The 12,287-nt window shown below is 53.8% G+C and overlaps 1 protein-coding gene across 1 annotated transcript; it reads left to right on the top strand.

The window, feature by feature from the left end:
- Positions 1-6,127: 6,127 nt before the first annotated feature.
- CA11 (carbonic anhydrase 11) lies at positions 6,128-12,006 on the top strand. The gene is made up of 9 exons (XM_024566402.3): positions 6,128-6,803; positions 6,896-6,970; positions 7,713-7,855; positions 9,746-9,931; positions 10,149-10,244; positions 10,427-10,499; positions 10,586-10,740; positions 10,939-11,104; positions 11,877-12,006. Exons 1-9 carry the CDS (start codon positions 6,737-6,739, stop codon positions 11,900-11,902), a joined length of 987 nt encoding a protein of 328 aa, XP_024422170.1. The 5' UTR covers positions 6,128-6,736; the 3' UTR covers positions 11,903-12,006.
- The last annotated feature ends 281 nt before the right edge of the window (positions 12,007-12,287 follow it).

Here is a 12,287-nt window from a genome sequence, read left to right as displayed (position 1 = left end):
GGAACTTTGGCTACAGACCCCCGATCTGTGCTGAAAGTGTTGTTGAGGGGCAGACGAAGACGGCCTTGAGTAAATGGAGCCAAAGTATGGCTACGGCTCCCTGACAAAATGGCCAATCCGATGAAAGAGCTGATGTGACGCCACTAAGGGCTGGTCAGATTGTGTTGCCCAATGATTGGGTAAAAGCCAGTGGGTGGGGACAGCAGCTGGGAAAGGGAGGAATACGCCTTTTCCGGATACCAGGGCCAGATTTCCAGAAAGTTCCAGATTTAGGAATTTTCAGTTCCGGAAGGGCCTCAGGATGGTTTCTGAGAAGGAAATAAGGGGACTTTGGATAAACATCTGACAAAGGTTCTGAGTGGGGTTTACCTAGTCTTGAAGCACAGCCTAAGCCCTTTTCTGAGAGAATAGCCAATCGCGAGCCAAAGAGTAGCATGACATCACTTGCTGCTAAGCAGAATACTGTCCTATCCAAAAGTTGGGTACCTATTGCCTCAGGGATGGCGCTTAAAGGCTGGAAGCAGTAAGTTCTATGGAATAGAAAATGGTCATGGCCTAGGACATTTATTGCCACCCGGACCTCTGCCTCCTACACTTCCAATCAACGACACAATTTCAGTTTGGGGGACCTTTGTAGGAGAGTCACTGAGCGAGTCCTTTGAGGAAGTCTCAGAAGAAGGGATAGGATTTGAAGTTCATTTGGGCTTCGGGAACAACCTCGTTCCTTCCTTGAGAGAAAAGTGGCCTCTCAGAGGATGGGGAGCCCTCGTATTGTAGACAGCATGGGCCCTCCAGCCCATAAACGTTCAGGGTATGCTCCTGAGCCGGCTGAAAGGGGCAGGAACTACCCTCCAGGGTTGGGGGGGTGACTGTTTAACCCCTAAACTCCCCATAGTATCCTGTATCTGGGGAAGCTTGCTGCTGGCCTCCAGCTGGCTCTGGGGTGGGGCATCTCTGAAGCAAGAGTTAGGAGTCTGTGAGAGTCTCGAAGAACAGTTCTCAGTTGCAGAGAAATTCTATATTCTTTACCTTTGTTCTTTTCGTCCTCTGTTGAAGCCAACTCAGTTGGGCATTCACCCCGCCACTCCGCCCTCACGTCCAGTCCATGAGCAAATCCTGTAATAGTGCCTACTAAATACGTTCATAATGCGAACATTTTTACCGCTTTCACAGCTACCGCTTTGGTCCAGGCCACCACTGAAGTTCGCCTGGGTTATTCCAGTGGTTTCCACACCGGTCTCACCTCTACCCCCTTAGAGTCTTCTTCACACAGAAGCCAGGATGATAGTGTCAAAGCCTGAGTCAGATCATGCCACCGTTACGCGCAAAACCCTTGAATGGCTTCCCATCTCTTTCAGAATAAAATCCAAAGTCCTTGCCCTGCCCCATAAACTCTACAGGCTCTACCGCCACCATATAACCGACCTCACCTCCTACACTCCCCCTCATCCACACTTCTAGCCAACGGGCGTCCTTCCCGTGCCTTTAAAAAGCCCCACACTCTCTGCCCCAGGGCCTTTGCATTGCTCTTCTCTCTTCTTGAGACGCACTTCCTCATATAATAAGCTAGTTCCCATTCTTCACTGAAGCCCTCCGTGAGTCAGGTAAGGCTGGCTCTGTTGGCTTGAACCAATGAAAGTTTGATTTCTTGCTCATGGACATGTCTCATGCAAGTCAGCAAGGGACAATTTTCCAGTCATTCAAGGAGTCAGGCTGAGAGGCATCTACCATCTTGTCACTCCAACCTATGGCATCCTCGATTACTGTGCCAGGCAGAGAGAGAGAGAGGGCATGAGCGAGAGAGCACTGAATGACCCCTCACAAGAGACAAAGGCTTTGGCCCAGGAATGACTGTGGTTCTTCTGCTCACAGCTCATTGGTCACGATGGCTCTATCCAAGTTTATGAATGTGAGGAAGTACAATTCTCTTACGTGCAACCTCCGCTTTGTGAGATGATGCCCAACCAACTGAGCCACAGCGGTTGGAGCAGAAAGTTCGGTTGGTGGCGTTGCTGTAGAGACCAGTTGCATGAAGATCACGGACTGTGGAGTCAGACTGCCTGGGTTCGGATCCCTCCCTGTCCCTCAGTTTTCTCATCTATGAAATGGGGGTGATGATAGTAATAATAGGAAGTAACCCACAGAGTGTATTAGGAGGGTTAAAAGAGTTGATATGTGTATGTCATGGGCTTAGAAAGGTGCCTGGCAGAGAGTAAGAGCCATGTGAATTTTTAAAAAATAATTGTTAACAAAGAAAAAACATCATTGTTATTATTTAAACATAAATAAGTGGCCACTTATTTATGGTCACACCTCCCCCAGAGGAGGAGAGCCCAGAAGGCTGGAACATAAATAAGATTTTGCTGCACTCCCCAAGGAAGTAGGAGCTGAGAGCAGGGAAAGAGAGGCTAAGAGGCCAGGAGGGGCTGTGGGAACCACCCAGGCCTGGATGGTCCTGGCCCTACTGCCTCCCACCCAGGGGCTGGGGAAGTAGGAGATGAAAGTGAGGAGCGGGCAAGCCCCATATGTTCCTTATGACCCAAACTTTGTTCCCAGCGCCCAAGACTAATAGGCGTGAAATCCACATCTGGGACCCGCTTCCGGCCTGGCCATTCCCTCTGCCTCAGGCACTGAGCCCAGTCTATCTGTACGCTAGAATAGAGGCGGCACAGTTGGCTCCCAGAGCCCAGAGGAGGCCCCTGCCCACCTCAGTGCTGCTGACGGCTTCCTGCAAGAACAGATTCCTGAAGTGCATACGAGTCTGAATACTAATTTGCCCAGCAGAGAAATGCAAAAGAGCCCTGGCTGGTGTGGCTCAGTGGATTGAGTGCTGGCCTGCAAAGCAAAGGGTCACAGGTTTGATTCCCATTCAGGGCCCCTTCCTGGATTGCAGGCCACGTCCCCAGGGGGTACACGAGGGGCAACCATACATTGATGTGTCTCTCCCTTTCTTTCTCCCTCCCTTCTCCTCTCTAAAGATAAACAAAATCTTTGAAAACAAAGTATTTAAAAAAATGTGAAACAGCCCCAGTTAGAGGCAACCGTTTTGCAAAGGTCCTGAAGCCAAAGGGCCTGGTGTGGTCGAACAAGAGAGATGAAGAAGCCCTCCTCTTAACACCCATGCAAAAAAAATTTTTTTGAAACCTATTTCTAAGTGCCACAGTCACTATATCTTACTTCATTAACTCATTCATTTGTTCAACGTATTTCCTGCAGCATCAGTCCATCTGGCTCTCCCTCCCCATGTATCTCTGGTTCCTTCATTGTCTCTGCCACTGAAGAACTGCATGTTTTAATTTTTTTTCTTTCATCCTTGGGGTTGGCTGATGTGAAAAATTACCACAGACTGTGTGACTTAAAATAACAGAAATTTATTCTCTTGTGGTTCGGGAGGCCAGGAGTCAGACATCAAGTTGTTGGCGGAGCCACAGTCCCTCTGAAGGCCCTACGGGTCCTCCTCGCCTCTTGCAGCTACTGGTGACTCCTGGCGTTCCTTGGCTTGTGGCCGCATCACCCAAACTGTGTCTTCACATCGCCGTCTCCTCTGCCTCAAATCTCCTTTTGCCTTTCTCTTACGAGGACCCTTGTCCCTGGATTTAGGGTCCACCTGGATAACGGAGGATGACCTCACTCAAGATTATTAATTTAATAACATCTGCAAAGACTGTTTGCCAAATAAGGCCCATTCATAGGTTACAGGTGGGCATACCTTTTTTGTGGGGAGAGGGGCACCCATTAAACCCACTACTTCCTGGGGGAGTCACTTCTCTCTCTGAGCCTCAGCGTTCTGTCTGTATAACGGGGCTAACGCTACCTCATGGGGCAGCTTTAAGGGTTCGAATGAAGCCTCCAAGTGCGTAGCGCAGCCCCCAGATCTAGGGAACTCTCTGGGTGGCTGCCATTTCTTCTGATGGAGAAATATCTCTGTTAGGGCTGGGGACCCCAGGGGCCTTTCCCTGCCACTTTCCTCGTTTCTGGGCACATATGTCTCCATCCCTCTCCGCTTTGCTTTTGTTCCCTCCTCCACCACTTCCTAAGTGTAACTGGGCAAATCGCCTGTGCCCTCTGACTTGGTTTCCTCATCTGTAAAGTGAGATAACAGCCTATGCTTCCTAGGGCAGCTGTGAGGATCGCGGGAGCAGTTCACAGAAACGCTCACGATTTTGCCCAGAGCAGCGCGGCTCAGTTGGTCGGGCATCGTCCCCCAAAGCAAAGGGTTGCCAGTTTGATTCGCAGTCAGGGAACATGCCTGGGTTGTTGGTTCAGTCCCTTGTTGGGCACATACGAGAGGCCACGGATTGACGTTTCTCTCCCTTTCTTTCTTCCTCCTTTCCCCTCTCTCTAAAAATAAATAACTAAAATCTTTTTTTAAAATAAGAAATGCTCATAATGTTGCGTGGTATGCAGTAGGTGCTGTTATTACTGTCTCTATTATTATGATGTCTTGCCTCTTTTCCCTGTCTCCATAGCGCCCTCTGCCTCTCCGAGACATTCCTGCCTATTTATTTATTTATTTATTTATTTTTAGAGAGGGAAAGGGAAGGAGAAAGAAAGGAAGAAACATCAATGTGTGGCTGCCTCTCACGTGGCCCCTACTGGGGACCTGGCCTGCAACCCAGGTGTGAGCCCTGACTGGGAATCGAACTGGAGACCCTTTGGTTCACAGGCCGGCACTCAATCCACTGAGCCACACCAGCCAGGGCCATTCCTGCGTTTCTGATCAGGGTGTCACCAACCTCTAAGCCTCACTATAAAGGTCTGTCTCTCTCCATTGCTCTGTCCTCTCCCCACCTGTGATGGTTTAAAATAAGCCCACAGATGATAGTCTTCCCTTCAAGAGGCCCTTTAAACATCCCTTTCCAATTCTCTCTCTCTCTCTCTGAATGCCTGTCTTTCTTTCCTTTTAAAGATTTTATTTATTTATTTTTAGAGAGAGGGGAAGGGAGGGAGGAAGAGAGGGAGAGAAACATCTATGTTTCCATTGATAGGGTTGCCTGTCTGTAACCCAGGCCTGACCAGGAATCAAACCGGCAACCTTCTGCTCTGCGGAAGAACACACCCAGTGCACTGAGCCACAGCTTTCTGACTCCCTTTAGGTTGGTTCGTCCGTTTCTGGGTCTCTCTCCCTCTATCTAGGTCTCTGCCATCTGGTCCTCCCTGTGGTCTGTATTTACAGATGTGTCCGCCTCTTTCTCCTCCCCTGGCCCCTCTGTCCCTGGCCCTAGGAGTGTTTCTATGCCTCTGTCTCTCCAGCGTTTGCTGTGCCCTTCTGTCTATTGATCTCCTTTCTGTTTCTGTCTCTCTCCAACCCCTCCTGCCTGGCATCTTGTCTTTCCATCTCCGACCTGCTGGCGGATCTGTCTCTGAGTCTATGCTTCCACCTCTGTGTGTCTCTCTGCCTGTCTCTCTGTGTCTGTACCTTTTCTCCACCTCCATCTGTATCTCGCATTCTGCTTCTCTTTCCCCCTCTCATTCTGGGTCTCTCTCTGTCCCTATCTCTATCTTTATCTCTCTCACTCGGTGCGTGTCTCTGTCTCTCGCCTTCCCATCTCTAGCCTGCCATCTCCCTTCGCCATGCTTCTCAGCATCTGCCTCAGGCTCCCCTTCCCTTCCAGGGCCTCCGCATTCTCCGATCTCACTTCGGGCTCTCTCGCCGGGGCCTTCCCCGCTCTTCCTCCCCACCTCTATCTCCCTCTCCAGGTCTCTGCCTCCCCCTCCTGGTCAGCAGCCCTCACCGCACCCCAGTCTCCCTGGGGATCCCCGAGCCTGGTTAAGGCAGCCCCTGGCGGAGGCCCGAGGGGAGCTCTGGGCGGGGGCTGCAGGCGCTCGTGCAGGCTCCGGCCAGGGTCTCCGAGAGCTGGGGGACCTCGGATCCTCCCGGGCCAGGCCCTGAGCACGCAGACTTGGGAGGTCTCTCCCAGCTCCACCTTAAGCGCCCCCCCTTCCCCTTTCTGAGGAAGATGGGAACCGCCAGCTCCAGCCCCAGGTGTCCGGGCCACCCGCCCCCATGGCCCCAGCGACTCCTCCATCCTGCCCCTTGGGTATCTCACACACACACACACACACACACACACACACACACACACACACACCAGCCTGAGGAGAGTTCGCTGCTGTGAGAGCACTCGCCCGCCCCCCCAACAACCACAAAAAAAATTAAATAACACCAAGATAGGGAGGGGGAGGAGGGAGGAAGGGACAAGGGAGAAGAGAGAGAGAAACAGAAGAGGCAGGAGAGGAGGAGGTGGAGAGAGAGACGGAGAAGCTTAGAGGGGGAGAGAGGAGGTGAAGAGGGAGAGACCAGAAAGAAGAGGCAGAAGCAGAGAAGAGAGAGGGGGGAGGAAGAGGAGGAGGAGGAGGGAGAGAAGCAGGATGGGGACATGGAGTTAGGTGGCTTGGGAGAGCTTAATGAAAAGAGCCAAGAGGGGGTGTGGATTAGAAACCAAGAGGTAACCCCAGGGAGAAGCAGAAGGCAGAGAGAGGAGTAGAAAGATCGGGAGGCAGGGGGAGACTGGAGAGTTGGGGGGAAGGAAGAGAGGTGTGGAGGGGAGGACGGAGAGGAGTGTGTTGGGGGGATCTCAGTCCCCCGTTGGCTTGGTATTTGGGGAACCGGGACTCCCCGTGAGGAGAGGAGGAAGGCTGGAAGTCCTGGAGGGACAGAGTCCCTCGGAAAGGAGAGGGAAGAGCTGAGAGGGGCCAGGGTACTGGGAAGAGGTCGCCCAGAGGCCTCCCGGGGATGGGCGGTGCAGCTAGTCTGAGCGCCCCTCGCACGCTGGTACTCTGGGCTGCACTGGGGGCAGCAGGTAAGGCCTGGGGTCGGGGCAGGAGCCCCTGAGGGAGGGGCGGGGGTGGGGGTGCCAAGGAGAGAGGTTCAGGCTGCTCTCTCCCCAACCAGCTCACATTGGACCCGCACCTGACCCCGAGGACTGGTGGAGCTACAAGGATAATCTCCAGGGAAACTTCGTGCCAGGTGCAGCCGGGGAGGGGCCCAGCAGTCCAGGCCCGGGGCACCTCTTTCCTCAGACCCAGGAACCCTCTCCTCCCAGGAGTCCCAGCCCCTCCCTTCCTCCCTCCTGAGTCCCGCCCAGCCTCTGAACCCCAGGGGCTCACCATGGGGCATTATACATGCGCATTTCAAGTGGTGAGTGGGAGTGAGTGGAAGGAGAGTGTGGGGGTGGAAGAGAGAGAGAGAGAGAGAGAGAGAGAGAGAGTGTGTGTGTACTTGCAGGGGAAGAGGCAGGCAGGTCCTAGCTCCTGCTGGGAGCCAAAGGTTCGGTGGCCCCCTCCCTTGCCTTGTCCAGCCCTCTCTTGCAAGTCCTCTCCCCAGTACATTCATTATCCAGCTGTGCTGCAGGGAGACAGAAAGAACTACAACTCCCATGGGCTCTGGGGCAAGGCGGCAGAGAATGAGTAGGCTGGTAGCCCTAGGACCTGCTGGGAGTTGTAGTTCCTTCCCCAATGACTGCATCTGAGATAGGTTTGATCACGGAGAGGCTAGGAGGTGTTAGGGGGTCTTAAGAAACTCCTCCAAGATTCTTCTAGGATCCAGGATTCTGGACCCCAGCCCCCTTCTCCCTCAGATCCAGGAGTGCAGGTTCCCCCTTCTCCTGGGATCCAGGGGGCCAGACCACGGCCTTCTCAGCAGATGGCAACATTGGAATCCAGCCCCTATTTCTGACTCCCTTTCCTCCCTACCCTGCCCCTGCCCCCAGGGCCTCCCTTCTGGGGCCTGGTGAACGCAGCCTGGAGTCTGTGTGCCGTGGGGAAGCGGCAGAGCCCCGTGGATGTGGAGCTGAAGAGGGTTCTTTATGACCCCTTCCTGCCCCCACTGAGGCTCAGCACTGGGGGAGAAAAGGTAAGGGGCTTGGAAGGAGGCATTCCCAATCCAGGGAACCAATCCTGGGGTGGGCATGAGTGAAGCCTGGGATGGACCACTGAGGTGGGCGGCCCCACTGAATTGGGGGAGAAGGGGTACAAGCTGGGTGGAGAGGAGGCTCCTCTACCCTCCCCACACATGGCTCCTTAGTCTCCCCATCTCTGGAGAAGCAAGGGTAAAATAGAATTTTCCTGAGCCAGGCACTGTGTTAAAAGCTTGTTAAACCCTCTAATCCCCACAGCAACCCCATGAAATAGGTGCTAACATTATCCTTATTTTATGAATGCAGAAACTGAGGCACAGAGAGGTTAAGTTACTTGCCTGAAGTCACACAGCTGGAGACTGCCAGTGTTGGGATTCAAACCCAGGCAGCAATGTCCCAGCGTCCATACTCTTGTTCACTTTGCAATGCCACTTTTTTTTTTTTTAAGATTTTATTTCTTTTTAGAGAGAGAGGAAGGGAGAGAGAAAGAGGGAAAGAAACATCAGTGTGTGGTCGCCGCTCGCACACCCCCTACTGGGGACCTAGCTCGCAACCCAGGCATGTGCCCTGATTGGGAATCAAACTGGAGAGCCTTTGCTTCACAGTCCAGGGCTCAATCCACTGAGCCACACCAGCCAGTGCATGATACCACTTTCTATACCGGCCAGCTCCATCCTTCTCTCAGCTGCCCCAGCTCAAAGCCTCGGAGCCCTTCCCCATTTTGTCCTCACCCCCATTTCCACATCCAGTGTGTCCTTCCTGGTCTCCCTGACAAATATCATTCAGATGCTTTTACTTCCTGTGGCTTCCACTCCCCCCCCCCCCCCACCAGGACTACTCTCATCGCTTCCTGGCCTGCCTGCCTCTCTGCCTCCTGCAGCCCATGCTCCATCCCGCAGCTAGAGAGACGTTTAAAAACACAAACCCGATCAGACGTCTCCTGCTGAAAACCCTTCCATCAGAATAAGTAATAAAAGCAAACACTTGCTGACACTGTGCCAAGTGTGTTATATACATTCAATGATTGAAATAAAAATTTAAAAGGCCCCATAATTGTCCATCTGGCTCCCATCACCATTCTCTCCTTTGCTCGTGGCTCTAGTCCCACTGGCCTCTTTGCTGTCACTAAAATAGGCCACCTCAGGGCCTTTGCACTTGCAGTTCCCTCTTCCTGAAATGCCCTTCTCTCTGCTCTTCCAGGTCTGCATTCAAACGCCACCTCCACCTCCGCAGGGCAGCCCTTCCCTGACCTCCCCCTGCACTCCAATCTAGGCCAGGTTTCCCATTACGCTTCCTCAGAGCCTCCAGTTCTTCCCAGCATGGGCGCAGAATCTAACGAGCAGTTACTCATGGGAGTCATTATTTACTATCTGTCCCCAATTCGAACATAAGCTCCGTGAAGCCCAGGGTTTTTATCTACTTGTTCATTGTTCTCTTCCTGGTATCCATGGCACATAGCCGCAACTCAATAAATATATTTTTTAAAGACTTTATTTACTTCCTTTTAGAGAGGGGAAGGGAAGGAGAAAGAGAGGGAGAGAAACATCAATGTGTGGTTGCCTCTCGCACACTCACTACTGGGGACCTGGTGCACAACCCAGGCATGTGCCCTGACCAGGAATCGAACTGGTGACCCTGTGGTTCGCAGGCCGGTGCTCAATCCACTGAGCCACACCAGCCAGGGCTCAATAAATATTTAATTAAATAAAATAAATTCACTAACATTGAGCACCTACCATGGGCCAGCACAGAGCCTGCAAAGTCGGTGGTGCTGAAACTATGGTGAATGACGAATTGATTGTTGGAAGCAGGAAATGCAGGAGTGGAAATGGGAAGAAAGAGACCTTCTCTCTATGTCCCCATGTTGTCTTCCACCTTTCCCACAGCTCCGGGGAACCCTGTACAACACCGGTCGCCACGTGTCTTTCCTGCCTGCACCCCGGCCCGTGGTCAATGTGTCTGGGGGTCCCCTCCTTTATAGCCACCGACTCAGTGAATTGCGGCTGCTATTTGGAGCACGTGACGGAGCCGGCTCTGAACACCAGATCAACCACCAGGGCTTCTCTGCTGAGGTGCTGGCCACTGACCTCTGACCTTTGACCCTTGCCCTGAGTCAACCCAATTCCTCCCCTCACCCTCCTCTTAATGCCTTACCACATCCTCCCCACAGAACTGCTCCCTCCCAGCACTTATCTTTAACCTGACTTGGGACCCCCAAACGCTCAGAGCTGCACCCATTCTCTCCTCCCCTTTTGCTGGGGACCTCCACTTGCTCTGTTGCCCTCCCAGGTGCAGCTCATCCACTTCAACCAAGAACTCTACGGGAACCTCAGCGCAGCCTCCCGGGGCCCCAATGGGCTGGCCATTCTCAGCCTCTTTGTCAATGTAAGCACAGGCAAGATTCGGAGGGAGGGAGGGACTGGGCACCTGGGATCTGGGCTCTGAGGAAGAGGGAGGCTGGAAGGCTCAGCCTCCTGGGTATTGTGTGGGGGAGGGATGGAGGGCTTGAACTTCTGCGTTCCTTCCTCCTTACCTCACCGCCCCCTCCCCCCGCCTCCCACACACAGGTGGCTGGCAGCTCAAACCCATTCCTCAGCCGCCTCCTTAACCGGGACACCATCACCCGCATCTCCTACAAGAGTAAGTCCCGCTGGTGGAGGAGGTGGGTGCAAACAGGGGAGCGCAAGTGCAGCGCTCCTCGTCACTCTGGCGAAATATGCCTGCAGATGACGCCTACTTTCTTCAAGACCTGAGCCTGGAGCTCCTATTCCCTGACTCTTTCGGCTTCATCACCTATCAGGGCTCTCTCAGCACCCCACCCTGCTCTGAGACTGTCACCTGGATCCTCATTGACCGGGCCCTCAATATCACCTCCCTCCAGGTGACCCTCCGTCTACATCCCCCACCCCTTGCCTCACCTACCCTCCTTCCCCACGTTGACTGGGAACTGGAGGGGGTCATGGGGTGCAGCTGAGCAAGGCACCTCTGATCCGCTCCCAGGGGCGGGACTTCGTGTATGACGCCATCAGAACTTCCATTATTCACTCCCGTTTCCCACCCCACCCCCTTCCTGTGGCAGATGCATTCCCTGAGACTCCTGAGCCAGAATCCTCCATCCCAGATCTTCCAGAGCCTCAGCGGTAACGGCCGGCCCCTGCAGCCCTTGGCCCATAGGGCCTTGAGGGGCAACAGGGACCCTCGGCACCCTGAGAGGCGCTGCCGAGGCCCCAACTACCGCCTGCATGGTATGGTCCAGTCTGCACCCCCCTCCCACGTCTTGGTCTAACCCGCCTGTGTGTCCCCTCGATGGTAAACAGTCTACCACCCTCCTTTGCTGCTTCTGCATGGTCCAGCCTCCTGAGTTCTCACTCGCTCTCTCCCCCTCCTGCCGTGTCAAGGCGCCGCAGTCCATCTCCCCGCCACAGGCCATTGCTAGTCCGTGATTTGTCTTTCCTCTTCCCTGCTTGCTACTTGCAACTTGGTCTATACCCCGAGACTCCTGGCTTCTTTGTGACACGCATAACTGTTGGTCCGTGCTTCCCATTAGTATGGCTTTCCGAATCCAGATCCATTTCCTGTCTCCATAGGTATAAAAGCCTATGCTGTTCCATAATCTGGTAGCCCCCCTTTCCTGAGAATTAACATGGTTCAATCCCCTTCCCTTCCTACTTCCTCTCCTCGGTTCAGCCCTGTGATCTAAAGGGCCACCTCTCTGACATCTCAACATGGTACAGGCCAGAGCTCCCTCCTCCTCCCCGCAAGAATACCTTCACATAGTTCAGCCTGACGCTGAAATTGAACGTCCCTGTTCCACCCTCCTGCTGCCTCTCTACGGCTCAGCCCACTGCCGGACCATTTCTCCCAGCTTCCCAACCTGGCATACTCCGGTTCCCCCTTCTCAGCCTCCCAGGGGTAGAGCCCTATGCGGCCCAGCCCCCGCCAACTGCACGCCCCCTGCACAGTCCATCCTACCGTGCCCTAAACTAACGTCCCCGGTCGGTGTCGTCTGTCTTACAGTGGATGGTGTCCCCCATGGTCGCTGAGATTCCCTATCGAGGATTGCACCTGTTCTTCCCAACCCTACCCAAGAGGGAAGGGGAGTCACCCCCAAAACAAAGCTATTAAAGGGACAGAATAATTCCTGTTTCTCAGTGGTCTGATTCCAGTTGCGGCGGGGTATTCGAGAATAGCAGCCTTGTTCTAGAAACCAATCGCCGTCTTCTTAAACCCCACTATTAGGGTTTTGGCTTCCTGTTTTCCAAAACATTCGTTTGGATATGCGGCTCCTTTAAGCGGCGCCTCTTCCCCCCCCCCCCCCACCCCGTACCCACTCTCCGGGTCAGGCAGCACGCGCAGAGCCATGTGCTTCCTCCTACCGCTTGCCTCATTGGCTCGAACTGGGTCACGATCCCGCCCCCAGCGTCATCA

The sequence above is a fragment of the Desmodus rotundus genome, chromosome 12 (assembly GCF_022682495.2).
Source record: "Desmodus rotundus isolate HL8 chromosome 12, HLdesRot8A.1, whole genome shotgun sequence".
In the NCBI taxonomy this organism is placed as follows: Eukaryota; Metazoa; Chordata; class Mammalia; order Chiroptera; family Phyllostomidae; genus Desmodus; species Desmodus rotundus.
This window is presented reverse-complemented; position numbering and strand designations above follow the sequence as displayed.